The following is an 11,631-nucleotide window of genomic DNA, read 5'->3' as shown; positions in this document are numbered from 1 at the left end:
TAGTCATCTTATGGTAGTATTCTTACCGGGTCAGAGTCGCACTCTTATACTTGACAAAACGTGTCTACCGAAAGAGGTATTCCGACGAGAAACACTGCATCCACGGGGAACACCGAGTTTCGGCCCCGTAACTGGGACACTGAACCGGCAAGTATTCGCGCGGTTAGACCCTACCACCGATCGGGTTCCCGTGTATCCGTCACCCGTGGCCCGGACGTACCTGATGATGTCATTGCTTTCGATTTTTGTAACAGTACAGAACAATAATGTTACTTCGGATTGGAGGCGTCCATTATCCTCTCGTGGACACCGGTCCAGGAACAGGAGTCTGTTCCTTGCGATGGACAGGTGGATAGTTCATGGCCGAGATCAACCGGGATACGTCGTGTGTGCAAACCAGCGGCAGAATAGAAAAAGGTTTACATCCGACGACGTAGTTGTCTATCGAAGTGCCGATCCCTGTCAGACGCCGACGCCGATACGAATTGCGCCGATGCCCGAGACCACGGCCAAATGGAGAGCGAGAAATATTTATGAGGGCCAATACTGTGTGTATATTCCCCGGGTATTACTCCTAATTAAAATCATTATCTCTACTGATTTCCCGAAGCGAAGTATGCAAAGATAGGCAAGGGATTGGGGATTTCAGTATATTTCTGGAAGCTCACCGACTCAGCATTTAACTGACCATGCGTACCATGTGAGACCTGCATCATTCATAGGGTCATCGTGCGCCGAAAGCGGTTCGTCGTCAATAGGGCACGTTACGTGGATCGCGTAATTTACAATCCCAACTTCCAACCTCTGCTCTGCTTCACATCGGGATCGTCCAGTGTATCCAATAAATTAATTAGAAAAAGTAAATACATATGTCAGTGATGTTCTCGCTAGCCACCAGAACGGAGTAGAATAATGAGGTCTAATAAGAATGGGCCGACATGTGCCTCTATTTCCTAATCCGGCGACTCCATCTCACGTAACAATAATACAACGTTTTCTTGTTGGTACGCTAATTCATTCCGCTTCTGTTTTCGATCCCGAATGACCTTCCAATCTTGATTATTCCAGCGGTGGAACCCGTCCCTCCAACATGTCATTTGGGTCTGCCCCCGTTTCGCCGGGGGTTCATAAACCCCAGCTGCTTCCCCAGAGTCCCCAGACCTGCTGTGACGCCTCTTTTTAACACTCTTCAAGCCACCATTCCAATCCCATTCCGTCCGGCCTGGTTGTCGGATTTTTGTTTCTGTTTGCCCAGATTGGGTGTCTTTGTACTTCTTTGCGGGTTCCTGGTACCATCCCGGCAACGGTTCCCTTGAGTGTCCTTGCCGTCGTTCAAGAATAACCCGCCATCATGAAGCCATATTTCGGGCTGCGGGGCACACGGCTCAATATTGTCATTAGCCTTGTCGCCGGTCTTGATTTCCTGTATGTCGGAATAGCTCCTGTGGATTGTAAAAGAAAAAGAATGCTGACTATGCTCTCTCTACAGGCTGTTTGGATATGATCAGTACGTGAGCGAAGGAGTGTCCAAGGTCATAATTCTAACGTTGATTTAACTAGGGGTGTTATGGGCGGCCTGCTCACATTGAACTCATTCGTTACCACATTCCCTGAAATCGACACCACCGCGGCTGGCGAGAAGGGTCTGAGTCCGGCGCAAACGTCGCGCCGGTCTACCGTTCAAGGTACGCCGGCTATCCTGGCAAACTTATGTTCTATACTCACTTTTATCAGGAATCACAATTGCCTGCTACAACTTGGGCTGTTTCTGTGGAGCAATCTTCTGTATCTGGGTTGGCAACTACTTGGGCCGACGCAAGACCATCTTCACCGGCTCGATTATCATGGTCGTCGGTGCCACGCTGCAATGCACTGCTTTTTCTCTCCCCCATCTGATTGTTGGCCGTATCGTGACTGGTATCGGAAATGGCATGAACACTTCCACTGTCCCGACATGGCAATCGGTAAGTCATACGCAGTACTAATGACACTCGAAGCAAAGCTCTGACATCCACCTATCTAGGAATGCTCCAAGTCACATCATCGTGGAAGACTGGTAATGGTGGAAGGTGCCTTGATCGCAGGTGGTATTACCATCAGTTACTGGTTGGATCTCGGGTTCTCCTTCCTCGATCCTAGCTCTGTCTCGTGGCGGTTCCCGATCGCATTTCAGGTCTTCTTTGCGTTGATCATTATGATATTCGTCCTGCCTCTGCCCGAATCTCCCAGATGGTTGATCTTGAAGGGCCGTGAGGACAGGGCAATGGGCGTGCTGTCAGCCATCTTGGATCTACCCGACACTGATCCCTATGTGCACTCGGAATTCGCCGCGATCAAAGATGCTGTCCTGATCGCCTCGGAAGTTAGCTTCCGTGATCTTTTCACCATGGACGAGAACCGCCATTTCCACCGTGTTGTTCTGGCCTATGTGAACCAGATGTTCCAGCAGATCTCTGGTATCAACCTCATCACATACTATGCCGCCACCATCTACGAGAAGTCCATCGGCATGAGCGGTCTGATGTCCCGAATTCTGGCGGCCTGCAATGGAACGGAGTATTTCCTTGCCTCATTAATCCCCATTTTCATCATTGAGAAAGTGGGCCGCCGGCAACTTATGTTGGTTGGCGCTGCTGGCATGTCCGTCTCTATGATCGTCCTCGCCGTCACCACCAGCTTCAAGCACCAGACTGGGCCCGGTATTGCAGCTGCCGTGTTCCTGTTTGTCTTCAATACGTTCTTTGCCTGGGGCTGGCTGGGAATGACCTGGCTATATCCCGCCGAGATTGTCCCGCTCCGGATTCGAGCTCCTGCCAACGCTCTGTCAACTTCGGGTAACTGGATTTTCAACTTCATGGTGGTGATGATCACTCCGGTGGCATTTGACTCTATCGGATACCAGACCTATATTATATTTGCTGTGATGTGAGTTTTGTCTTCTCTGGTGATTGTGAGATTTCAATTGCTAACCACTATTACAACAGTAACGCCTTCATCTTCCCAGTTGTCTACTTCTTCTACCCCGAGACGGCCTACCGATCTCTGGAGGAGATGGACTCCATCTTCCACAAGACCACAAGCGTCTTCAACGTTGTTTCCGTCGCCCGAAATGAGCCTCACCGCTACGGCAAGCATGGTGAGCTGCTCATCAACTACGAGGATACCGAAGAGCACCTGCGCCGCGCCAGTTACGCCTCCGAAAAGGCTGCCCGTCGTGCCAGCCAAAATCCTGATCTGGAGAATGGAAAGGGCACTCATGTTGAAGACCACAAGGATGATGTGTCTCAAAGCAGTTAGCTTTCGGGGGCGACTGCATTGAGCTTTTGCTATATGACTTTTTTTGTGCAATCCAGCAGTTTTCGGACTGCTCGGACAAATGGCTTCGTGATATACATATTTCTCTGCGTTGCTGATCGTTCAAGTCGTTCTGCGCGCGGATTTGAACAAACTTCGTCAGGATAGATGGCTGCTCACCCCGGTGTGCTGATGCAGTCCTTGCTTTTCCTTTACTTTCTTTTTTTTACCCACCTGTCCACCCTGCATAGATGATGATGGCCGGCCTTGAAGGCTTGGCCTAGACGGGGCTTCGACTGCAGTCGAACTGGTTGAGGCTGACATTGTGTATTGAACTTTAAAGTGATTATGATGAATTTAAGGCTATGACATTTCTACTGATGGTGTCAACGTAGATGAATAGAACGGGGAACTAAATTTGTTAGGGCTTCTGGTACCCGTGACCTCCGTCAAGAAATAAGCCAGGCCAACGTCCGTCATTTCTGAGATGAATTCAATCTCCATGTAAACAGCGAGCTCGTTCTCTGCCTGACTGTACGACCACAATGGCTGCGAAAGCACATCCACCTCCACTTGCTCATCAACCATATCATTCACGATATACGACCGGAACCGGCGATTGATCAAGTCTCCATCACGGAGAACAGTTGGTTATTTCTATTATTTCCATCCAGAAAACATCTCTGTGTATATAGATATGTCAATTCGTAATTTTAAATTTCCTTTCCCGATATCGCCGGAATTGTTCTCTCGCGTGGCTCAAGACCCGGGGTACATGCGGAGTGCTGCAATCGCCCGAAGGATGGCATGTAAAATAAGCATATTTCCTCTCTAAACCAGGCACCTTCCCCAAAGTTTACAATCGCATGACACCAAAAAATGAGTCACAGATGTATCCTGAATTTCCCTCGGTGAAGCAAGAAGCCTATTTCTTGTTGGGGTTTCCCGCGCACGTCTTTGGGCGCCCGCCCACCCACCGCGCCGAGGATCGGAAGGATTTTCCAATTAACTTTTTTTTTCTCGCGGTCAACCTCAACATTCTCAACAGCTCTGCTATTCTGGATGGACTGAGCCGGCTATTGTTCCTTCCGAGAATTGCGCGTTCTTTCTACACAATTTTTCCGCGAATTTTTTTTTTCGTCTTCGACTGTCATTTGGACGGTGCTTGGTTTTTTTTTGTTCTGCCAAGACCCCGCTGTTGCTTTATCAGATCTGCAAACGGGAGGAGGTTTTCTCCGTCTATCTTTCTTCTTTCTTTCTGCTCGAGTGACCGACTTATGTCGAAGACGGGCGTTTGAGAAGGTTTTCGCGTTTATATACGCTAGAGGTATGTCAGTTTACTCCTTTTCTCTCCCCGTGGGTCTTTTTCTTTTCCCTCGGATATTGTTGGACCTCGGTTGAATGCACCATCACCATTCATCATAGATGCTGTCTATTCCAAGGCACCGGCAATGCTAACGAAGACATAGTGGAAAAATTCTCGTCCGGGAATATCTCTGAAAAGCCAATGCTCAGTATTTGACGACGCAGGGTGTGCATCTGGTTGAGATCTTCACGGCCACTCCCCACGGCCGAAAAGCAAGACGAGAGATATTAATATATAAATCATAATGTCGGCCGACGAGCAACAACTCCCCGCTATGAGTGGGACTAAACAGCCCGTCTCGGAAGACGTTCACGAACAGAATCCGGCGACAAAAGGCTCCACGGCCGTGGACGTCGAGTCCGGCGACGAGGTCAGAGTCGCGGACATCGAGCGGATCTACAGGTGCGTATTCTCCTTTCGACTCGTGTCAATGAGGTTTTATCCATAGCTAAAACAATTCCACCCTCCAGAAAACTTGACCGTCGCATCATCCCTGCTTTCTGGGTCCTCTACTTCCTCTGCTCAGCCATCCGGTCCAATGTCGGGCTGGCACAGACGATGAACGAGGGCTCCGGACATGATCTTGCTTCTGTGCTTCACCTAAACAAGCATCAGATCTCGACGGGCCTAGCGCTTTTCTACGTCTGCTATGTGGTATTTGATCTGCCGTCTAACCTGGTCATGACTCGGCTCAGTCCCCACGTATGGATGAGTCGGATCGTGATCAGTGTAGGGTTGATCGGGACTTGTATGACGGCTATGAAAGCTGCCTGGAGTTTCTAGTATGTCCACTTTTCTCTTGCTTATTCCAATATCTAACAAAGACACCAGTCTCCTCCGTCTCCTCCTGGGAATCGTCACGGCCGGCATGTGGCCCGGAATGGCTTACTACCTAACCCTCTTCTATCCGCCTTCGCGTACAGGCAAGCGCATCGGCCAGTACTTCACTGCAGCCCAGGTCTCCGCTGCGGTAGTCGGGCTCGTCTCCGCCGGCTTCCAAGAGATGGACGGCGCTCGCGGCTACGTGGGATTCCAGTGGATGTTCCTCGTCTACGGCGTCGTGACCATCGCCGTTGGCATTGCCCTGCTCTGGTGGCTGCCAGACCGTCCCACGCCGCCCGGTGAGCTCCGTCCTGAGCGTCGCTGGTTCATGCGCTGGCTGCCGCGCAGTTCTCCGGCGCTGACGGGCCACGACGCTGAGGTGCACTACCATGATCTGAAGCGCGTGTACCATGCCCCTGCGTGGACGCTGCGGGACTTGCTACATGTCTTCATGGACTGGCGTCTGTGGCCCCTGTTGGTTATGTACTTTGGTGTCGTGGGTGTCGGTATCGGTACGCAGTTGTATGCCACCGTCATTATCCAGGCGATCAACCCGTCCTTGAGTGCCGTTGATCTGAGTCTGTTGAGTGCGCCAATCTGGATTGTATGTGTCTTTCCTGCTCCCTCTCTTTCTTTCTCATATCCACACCGCTAACCCTACACACAGATGGACCTCATTGCCATCCTCCTCGTAACCCCCCTATCAGACCGCTTCCACCGCCACCGCGCAATCTTTTTCTCAATCCCAACGACCCTCCAGATCCTAGGTCTCCTCTTAACAAGCTACGCGGGGACAGACGACAACCCGTGGCCCCGTTATGGCGGTCTACTGATCGTAGGCTTCGGCCTCGGCCCTACAGTGCCCATCACCATGACCTGGACGACGGAGATCTTCCAGCCGCGGCACGGCGAGGTCGGTGTAGCTGCGGCATCAGCCGTCGTCTCGGGCCTGGGTAACCTCGGTAGTATCCTTACTACATACGCGCTGTACTCGGGCTGGAAAAGCGACTATGAGGCTCCGGGGCGCCAGAAGTACCGCAAGAGTAACCTCGTTATGATTGGGATACTCATTGCGAGCATTCTCTCTGCGGCGCTGATGGAGATTCTGTTGCGCTTTGTTGACGGTAGGTATCGGCATGTTGAGAGGCAGGCTGATGCTGCTGTTGATGAGGCGGGGAGGCGGGAGGTAAAACAGCGTGGATTGCATGGCTTGCTGTCTGGGTGACGGGAAGGTGGAGGCGGAGTGCAAAGGTGGAAAGCAACTAAGTCGGAAAGACCCTTATATTATTGGAAATGATGAGATGCAGTTATAAGGCGGATATCAATCCGTGTAATTCTATGCTATTGTACGTTCACACATAATTGGTACTGAAGAAAACAAAAGGAGTTCGGCGGAATGCAACAAGAGTCAACGGATGGGAATCCAGAGGCCGGCACTGGCGATTGCAGGCAAGAAATGAGGTCAACAGGAACCAAGAGCAGATAGAAAAAAAGTAACAAAAATCTATGGGGGGCTTTTCAACCCCTCACGCAAGCCAGGCCAGTTCCCCCGATCCCAACTCTCCTGGTTTCACGCCGATAAAGGGTATCGGAGCGCTAAAACCAAATAATTTGAGAATTTAGAGGCCACCACACATAGTTTCGACGATGATACCGGTGATCTGGTAGGGGTCAGCATTCGAGGCCGGGCGACGGTCCTCGAAGTAGCCCTTGCCATCCTTGGCGACCTGGCGGGGAATCCGAATGCTGCCACCGCGGTCGGCGACACCGTAGGAGAACTTGTCGATGTTGCCGGTCTCATGACGACCGGTGAGACGCTCCTCGTTGCCTTCGCCGTACACGGCAATGTGCTCAAGGTGACGGGCCTCGAGCTTCTTCATCGCGGCCTCAATCACCTTCATGCCGCCGTCGGCACGAGTGGCATCGGTGGAGACGTTGGTGTGCAGACCGGCACCGTTCCAGTCACCCTTGACGGGCTTGGGCTCGAAAGAAATCCGAACGCCGAACTCTTCGGCGACGCGGTGAAGGAGGAAACGGGACATCCACAGCTGGTCACCCACTGCAAAACAATTAGAATTTTACCGCCAAAAGTTGTCTTCAAAGGGCACATACTGTCAATACCGGGGCAAGGGCCAACCTGGTACTCCCACTGGGAGGGCATGACCTCAGCGTTGATACCGGAGATGTTGATGCCGGCGTACAGGCAGGCACGGTAGTGGGCCTCGACGATGTCACGGCAGTAAACCTTGCCGGTACCGACACCGCAGTAGTACGGACCCTGGGCACCGGGGAAACCGCCACGGGGCCAGCCGTAGGGCCAGCCATTGGTGCCGAGGAGGGTGTACTCTTGTTCCAGGCCGAACCAGAAGCCCTCCTTGGCGTGGGTCTCCATCTGACGGTTGGAGTCATGGCGGAAGTTGTACTTGTTGGGGCTGCCATCGGAATCCCAGGTCTCGCAGAGAACGAGGATGTTGTCACCCTGGCGGAAGGGGTCGGGGTAGAATGCGACGGGGCGGAGGTAGACATCGGAGTTGTCACCGGGGGCCTGGGAGGTCGAGGAACCGTCAAAGTTCCATTCGGGGAGCTCGTCGACGCTCTTGACGGGCTTGGAGAGGGTCTGGTAAAATTTTCGGTTAGAACCTCTTCACGTGCGTAGGGCTTATCGGATGCCCTTTGGGGGCGACCGATAGCGGGGCAAGCAGGGAGGAGTCATGCATACCTTTGTCTTGGAGCGGGTGCCACCGATCGAGTCGATCCAGATGTATTCTGCCTGAACCCGACCACGCTGGTCAAGGGACATGTACTTCATGAGCTGTGTACCCGAGAGAGGATCAAGTCAGTATTATGTATTTCCCTCTGGCTCAACGGCCAATGCGGAAACTCAAAAGGCGAGATCGAACGCACATTCTCCGTGTTGGAGATGACAGTTGATTCGGCGGCCTGGAGCGAAGGAAGGTCAGCACACGAGCTCAGCAGAACAAAAGAACCCAGTCCACAGGGTTCATCAGCGGGGGACCACAGGGTCAACGTACCATAATGAAGGATTATGGGATGTGTGTGTGACGGGTCACTTGTAAAAGAGATCAAAGGTCTCAAGCAAAACTGAGGAAGGGAGAGATGAGGATTGAATCTCCAGAAGAGAAGGATAAGAAGGTGGTGGGGATGAGTGAAAGGAAAGGAAAGAGAAGACGGAAGAAAGAGATAAAGATTTAAATTTAGAGCGAGTCTTTTTCCAATGCGCCACACAGCCCTTGACCATACCGTACGTACCCGACGTAATTTACCGTCTGTCGATTTCGGTTTCCCATTCCATTCCTGGTCGTTGGGGGAACTCGTTAATGCCTCATCTTCGTCTTCTCTCCTTCTAATCAGCTAACTACTCGCGGAGTCTTGACTCAACATCTCCAACACAACATTTCCATGAACATCTCTAAAAGGGATCTCTCTTCCCGGCCGCCAACTTAAACCTGCGTGTCTGTCATCATCGTCGCATCATCCATCACGCTGCTCAGCCGGTTGTCGCCGAGAACACCGTCACGATCGCCGCTTCCACCGAGTTAACGACCACGGCCGATCCCCCGTTCCCCTTGACATGGCTACTCCAGACTTCACGCGCACCTCGCGCCAGTCGTGTGCGCGGTAATAGCAATACCACATCCCGCCACCCGACCCAGGCCCGAGTTGCCCAAAAGACGATAACTGGGTCGGGCCCAATCAGCATTCAGCCCTTGTCATAGGTCCCAGTAATATGATCAATCGGGATTCGTTGGGCCGATAACGCTGGCGTGCGATAGATAGAACAACGCCCTCCTCGTTCGTTCCTGGCCATTTCGTCCCCCAGGAACACCCCGCGACTGACTTGGGCAAGGCCCTTTCCCGGGGGATGTTCGCCCCCCTCCAGTTATCCCTGTCTGGGGATCCAACCACACGATGTACATACAGACAGACTTTAAAATCTCCTCTGATAGTCTCGTAAGAGTTGCTAATTCGTTTTAGCAACGGGACTGTCAGGATCCCTGCACCGGTGCATATCAGCTGCAAGGCCCGGTCTAGATACTGTTAAATCACACCGGAAGAAAGGAAGGGAAAAAAAGCAACGACACTATTCTCATGCTCGCGTGTTTCTCGCGATCATTGTTCTTTATTGAGATATTTCTCTCTGCCTCAACCGTCTCCACGATCTGTGTGCGACGTGATCGTCACGAGACGGCTAGCTACTCCACCGACATGCCCTGAAGGATGTTGCCTACTAATTGCGATGGTACGATTCGTTATCACTTCCCCTCTGTTAGATCCCAGCGCATGCTCGGCTCGAGTTAGTCCTGACTACTATAAAAAAGGGTAATCCGATGTAAACCTAATACCATCAGATCGGAAGTGTGGAGCGTGGCAAAGACGTTCTGGAAACAAACCCAAAAATCCCGCCAATCACACGACCATAGTAGCCCCGACACCGGCCATAGACACGATTCTCGCCCGAATCGGAGCACCCTTTCTTTTCCCCTCCCTTTGGCCTTAGGGAAAGAATCGTTATTATTGGGGTATAACCGGGAGCTAACTAGCGAACTAATAATGAGGTCCGGGAGTCAAAAAAAGGTGGCGAACTCGATCGACCCTTTTTTCCGTTCCAGTAACTGGCAGCCGGCTCAAGGTCGGGAGATTCAGGAATCGGGACAGTCACTGGGTGGCTGAGCCCTACCTATGCCCCGCCGGATCGAGACATGCTCACGTGCTTGACTGTATTTTTGTGTTCGGATAAGAATAGCAGTGAGACAGTCGCACAACACGACAAAATTAGCAACTTTTTTCTTGCTTCTCCTTATTCTTTCTCAGTACTGTAACATCTTGTGAGAGTAAGATCAGACCAGCGTCGGCGTATATCATGGTCAAGGCTCTTATCTTCTGTCTCTGATTGGTTGGTCGGCTAGTGAGTGACTAACTGGGTTGACTGATTGGAGGGACATTTTAGAGGCTGTAGCGGCTGTAACAAACACCTTCTTGTCTCGGGCAGGTACAAGAGACTGGCCACAGGGGTCACCGGCCATGTACTGTGTACATCCTGCCCGATCCTTTCAAAAGCAATTATGGGAGAAAATGCCTTACCGGAATGCCGAAACAGAGATTGAGGCGTCGACTATTCTGAAGCAGAGATACTATACAGCACTATCTTTTAGAGAGGGGCAACACTTCGTCTCAGAAAAGGCGCAGTGGAGCACGGTTGATTTGGCTGCGATAGTGCCTCATAGACCGCTGGGCAGACATGACTGGCCAGTTAAATAGATCATGATACCGACGAAGGTATATCCCTCACGGTAACTACCAGTACCACAATTTCCAGTGCACATCATATGCTCTAGAGCCTGTATGATCTGAGTGGTTGGAAGTATATTGGAACCTACAGTAAACATTGTTTGATACCTGGCCTTGGGCCGAAATGTATGATTATTGATCGATCTATAATAGGAGCAGTCTATACTCTAGACTGCTCCATCTAACTCTCTTTGTCATCTCCGCAATTCATACAACGTGTCAGCTGCTTTTCCGGCGCGCCCTTTTGAGGCGCTGGGCATGAAGCTCTCATATAGGTCGTTCTGGATAATGGCTGCGCAGTACCAGCAAACACATTCGCTATAGATCGCTCCAGAGGTGGCTTTGCAGTATTCCTTACTCGTCTCGATAAATGCTAGATGCAGCTGCCACAGGTCGACAGGATCGTCATGACTGAAAAGACGGGGCTCTGTCCTCGCCGTGCTGCTGTAGGCGTAGGGTTTTGCCGGAGAGGATAGGCATATGCCATGCGATGTAGGTATCGTCATCTGTTTTGGGTTCTTCTTCATGATACTGAAGGAAATTGAGTATTTATCCAATCTAGGTGGTCTACGTGCTGCATAAACGTGCCTTGCCGAACCACGGAACCGACAAGGTCCAAACTGAATGGGCTCGAGGTGTCCCAGTACCGTCACAACATGCGGTTGAGATATTTATTCTCTGGGGAGTCGACAACACACATAGAGACCACCCGGTATGCACGGTCCAGAGTTGGGCAGCAAAGGAACCCGCTTAGGATTGAAAAGAAACAGCGCTTAAGTCACATATAGATTGTATGGAGATTTCACACATTTTAGTTAAAATATGCTCCTCTTTATCTA

The 11,631-nt window shown here is 51.4% G+C and overlaps 3 protein-coding genes across 3 annotated transcripts; 2 read left to right on the top strand and 1 right to left on the bottom strand.

Annotated features, from left to right (window-relative positions):
* Window positions 1–1,351: 1,351 nt before the first annotated feature.
* On the top strand, window positions 1,352–3,297 carry PFLUO_LOCUS8824 (uncharacterized protein; the record flags this gene model as incomplete). The annotated part of the gene is made up of 6 exons (XM_073786592.1): window positions 1,352–1,425; window positions 1,490–1,507; window positions 1,561–1,685; window positions 1,735–1,964; window positions 2,024–2,925; window positions 2,985–3,297. The coding sequence occupies 6 exons, from the start codon at window positions 1,352–1,354 to the stop codon at window positions 3,295–3,297; spliced, it is 1,662 nt and encodes a 553-aa protein (XP_073642832.1).
* Window positions 3,298–4,904: 1,607 nt separating this feature from the next.
* Window positions 4,905–6,707, top strand: PFLUO_LOCUS8823 (uncharacterized protein; the record flags this gene model as incomplete). The annotated part of the gene is made up of 4 exons (XM_073786591.1): window positions 4,905–5,062; window positions 5,131–5,442; window positions 5,492–6,086; window positions 6,150–6,707. The coding sequence occupies 4 exons, from the start codon at window positions 4,905–4,907 to the stop codon at window positions 6,705–6,707; spliced, it is 1,623 nt and encodes a 540-aa protein (XP_073642831.1).
* Window positions 6,708–7,101: 394 nt separating this feature from the next.
* On the bottom strand, window positions 7,102–8,517 carry PFLUO_LOCUS8822 (glutamate--ammonia ligase; the record flags this gene model as incomplete). Its single annotated transcript, XM_073786590.1, has 5 exons — window positions 7,102–7,541; window positions 7,595–8,099; window positions 8,202–8,294; window positions 8,387–8,422; window positions 8,515–8,517. The coding sequence occupies 5 exons, from the start codon at window positions 8,515–8,517 to the stop codon at window positions 7,102–7,104; spliced, it is 1,077 nt and encodes a 358-aa protein (XP_073642830.1).
* Between the last annotated feature and the right edge of the window lie 3,114 nt (window positions 8,518–11,631).

This window comes from Penicillium psychrofluorescens (assembly GCF_964197705.1).
Source record: "Penicillium psychrofluorescens genome assembly, chromosome: 6".
In the NCBI taxonomy this organism is placed as follows: domain Eukaryota; kingdom Fungi; phylum Ascomycota; class Eurotiomycetes; order Eurotiales; family Aspergillaceae; genus Penicillium; species Penicillium psychrofluorescens.
The sequence above is the reverse complement of the archived record's forward strand: the minus strand, read 5'-3'. Positions and strand labels throughout refer to the sequence as shown.